General features: G+C 56.6%; 1 protein-coding gene across 1 annotated transcript in view; it reads right to left on the minus strand.

Annotated features, from left to right (window-relative positions):
- Positions 1-2463, minus strand: part of TMEM259 (transmembrane protein 259) — an 11729-nt gene extending 9266 nt beyond the window's left edge. Inside the window, exons 1-2 of the mRNA XM_031063291.1 lie at positions 2167-2463; positions 238-513 (exon numbers count right to left, since the gene is read on the minus strand). Of these exons, the coding sequence (XP_030919151.1) occupies positions 238-513; positions 2167-2391 (501 nt within the window). The 5' untranslated portion in view covers positions 2392-2463. The remainder of the gene's footprint in view (positions 1-237; positions 514-2166) is intronic.
- Between the last annotated feature and the right edge of the window lie 6 nt (positions 2464-2469).

Below are 2469 nucleotides of genomic sequence, written 5' to 3' on the forward strand. Positions count from 1 at the left end.
AGAGGAGGGAAAGCCACATCAGCAGGGTCTTTATTGTACCTCTCACCTGCCATGCTCTCTCTATCCACACAAAGGCCTAACCCACCAAAGGACATTTTCTGCTTTTCCTTTCTGTGTTAAACCATCAGAGCCCAATGTGAGGACTCAGCAGCAGCCAAGGAACAGGTTTTGTTTCCAGGAGACCACACAGAGACTTCACTTCCAACCAAGACTTCTCCCCAGCGTACACACAGAGCACATCCTTACCTTGATGGAGCTGTTTTCAAACATATCCACAGTCATTTCTTCCTCTTCCTCCTCCTCTTCCTCGGTCGTGGACTCAACCACCATTCCTGGGAACTTCTCCACGCCACAGAACTGCAGGAAGATGGGGGCCCGGCTGGAGTTGCGCTGGATCTCCACCCTCAGGATGCCATCGCGGGGCCACTTATCCCGCACGTGCTCCAGGCAGTTGATGGGAGAGCGGGAGAAGGCGATGTGGATGTAGGCCAGGATGAAGAGCACAAAGAGAGCCTAAAGGGCAGGAGACAAGACAGATCCCCTAGTTATCACCAGCTCTTCTCCGCCTGTGAAACACCAGAATAACCTGGGTGAGTGGACGAGAGCTTTGATGCTTTCCTACATCAACAAAGCAGCAGCCAGACCTTGGCATTCCAGCAGGGAATGCACTGCTGGAAAAACAAAGGAAGGCATCAGGAACCAACTGCTCCTGCTCATGAGAGCTGACAGTGACAGCCTTCTGAAAGCTCAGGTCCTGCATCCAACAGCGTCCCCAAAACCCACCACACACAGCACCAGTGTGGGATGAGGCACACTGAAGGAAATGGAAACACGTCCCTGCCTTCCAACCCTTCCCTCCTCAGCACAAAGAGTTTCCTGCTGTAACCTAGAGAAGCCTGCCCAGCTTTGTAAAGGCAGAATAAAGAAAACTCTAAGCAAACCAACCCACTCCTGGGCAGGATGACCCAACCCCAAATCTGTTGTCCCAAAGAACAGGAGGCTGAGCTGGCCCCCGAGGCCGTGCACAGAGCACCACAGCTCCCTGTCCTGCCTCCATCCCAGGAACAGCCATAAACCACAGCAAAGCAGGGTGGAATAAAGAACTCATTCCCTGGAGCGAACAGAGATGTCCAAAGTTCAGAGCTCTGAGCACAGCTGGCACAGCGAGCGGCACTGCTGAGCTCAGAGCGCCCTTCCCAGCCACCCTGCACTGCTCTGTCCTCATCAGCCCCGCTGTCCTGACCTATTTGTGATGAACAAACAGCCTGGTAAACACCACTCTGCAGAGGAGCTGCATAGGGACATGTGAGGGAAGGTACAGCACAGCCACCTCCCTGGCTGCAGGAGCCACAGAAGAGCCTGGGGTAATTCCAGGGCTCGGGATGGGAATGTGCATTCCCACTTCCCTTCTACCAGCAGCTGGAGGAGAGCTGGGAGCAGGCTGCTGACCCCTGACCCTGCAGGCTGCTCTCCACAGAGCCCTAAGGAAGTTTTTCCTTCTCTGGGAGGAGCTGGGATCAGAGGCAGAAGCACAACAAACTGCTCCCAGCCACTCTGCCTGACCACTGCACCGTGAGCACCAGCCCTGTCCCAGCCGGTTTGCCAGATGCAGATGGACAGCTGGGAGAGGGAACGGGGATGTAGAAAAACCCAAACGCTCCCTGAAAGGGTAGAAAACCTATGTGTGCAGCATGAGACAAGCTGTGCTGAATGTTTTCTTGCTGAAACCTAGAGGAGTGTGCTGCTGTTGCCTGGCAAGCTGCTCTCCCATCGTCCTCTCTCTAATTTCCCACCCTGGAAGCCACGGAGCAGGAAGACAAGACTCCAGCAAAACTCCAACAATCCAGTAGGGTATGCAGGAAATGTATCCAAAAAGTGCCATTGCTAGGAAACAGAAGATGATACCAGCCTGGCTTCCCAGCAAGCTGGCTCAGCAATTTCTTTTTGATTTACAGATCTGGAAGAGCTCCAGAGTGCAGAGAACACCGGGACCACCACGGAGACTGATGTCTCCCTCACAGGAGGAGGCCACGGGAGCTCTGGGGACAGCTCGGTGTGCGTGGTGCAAACACAGCCTGCTCCCTCCGGGGGAGGCTCGACTTTTGGTGGTTCTAATGAAACTCCTGCCCTCGGCCCGGCCGCGGGCTGGCAGGAGCCGCCCCTCACCTTGAGAAGAACGAAGAACTCGAAGACGCGGCGGAAGGAGGGAGGGAAGAGGCGCGCGTAGGTCACTGCCATCTTGAAGAACAGCGCGTGGAAGAGGCGGTCCCGCACGTTGATCAGGGGGTTCTGGTTGAGGTTGGGGTTGCGGACGCCCCGGTTGTTGCCGCCGGCGGCCCCGGCGTTGTTGGCCGGGTGGTGGTTGTTGGCGTTCGGCTGGTTCTCGGACATCCTGACGACGGGGCCGCTGAGGGCTGGGCCCGAAAACGGTGCTGCACCTCCGCGGGCCGGGCTGGGGCCGGGCGGGCG

This window comes from Geospiza fortis, unplaced genomic scaffold (genome assembly GCF_000277835.1).
Source record: "Geospiza fortis unplaced genomic scaffold, GeoFor_1.0 scaffold241, whole genome shotgun sequence".
Lineage (NCBI taxonomy): Eukaryota > Metazoa > Chordata > Aves > Passeriformes > Thraupidae > Geospiza > Geospiza fortis.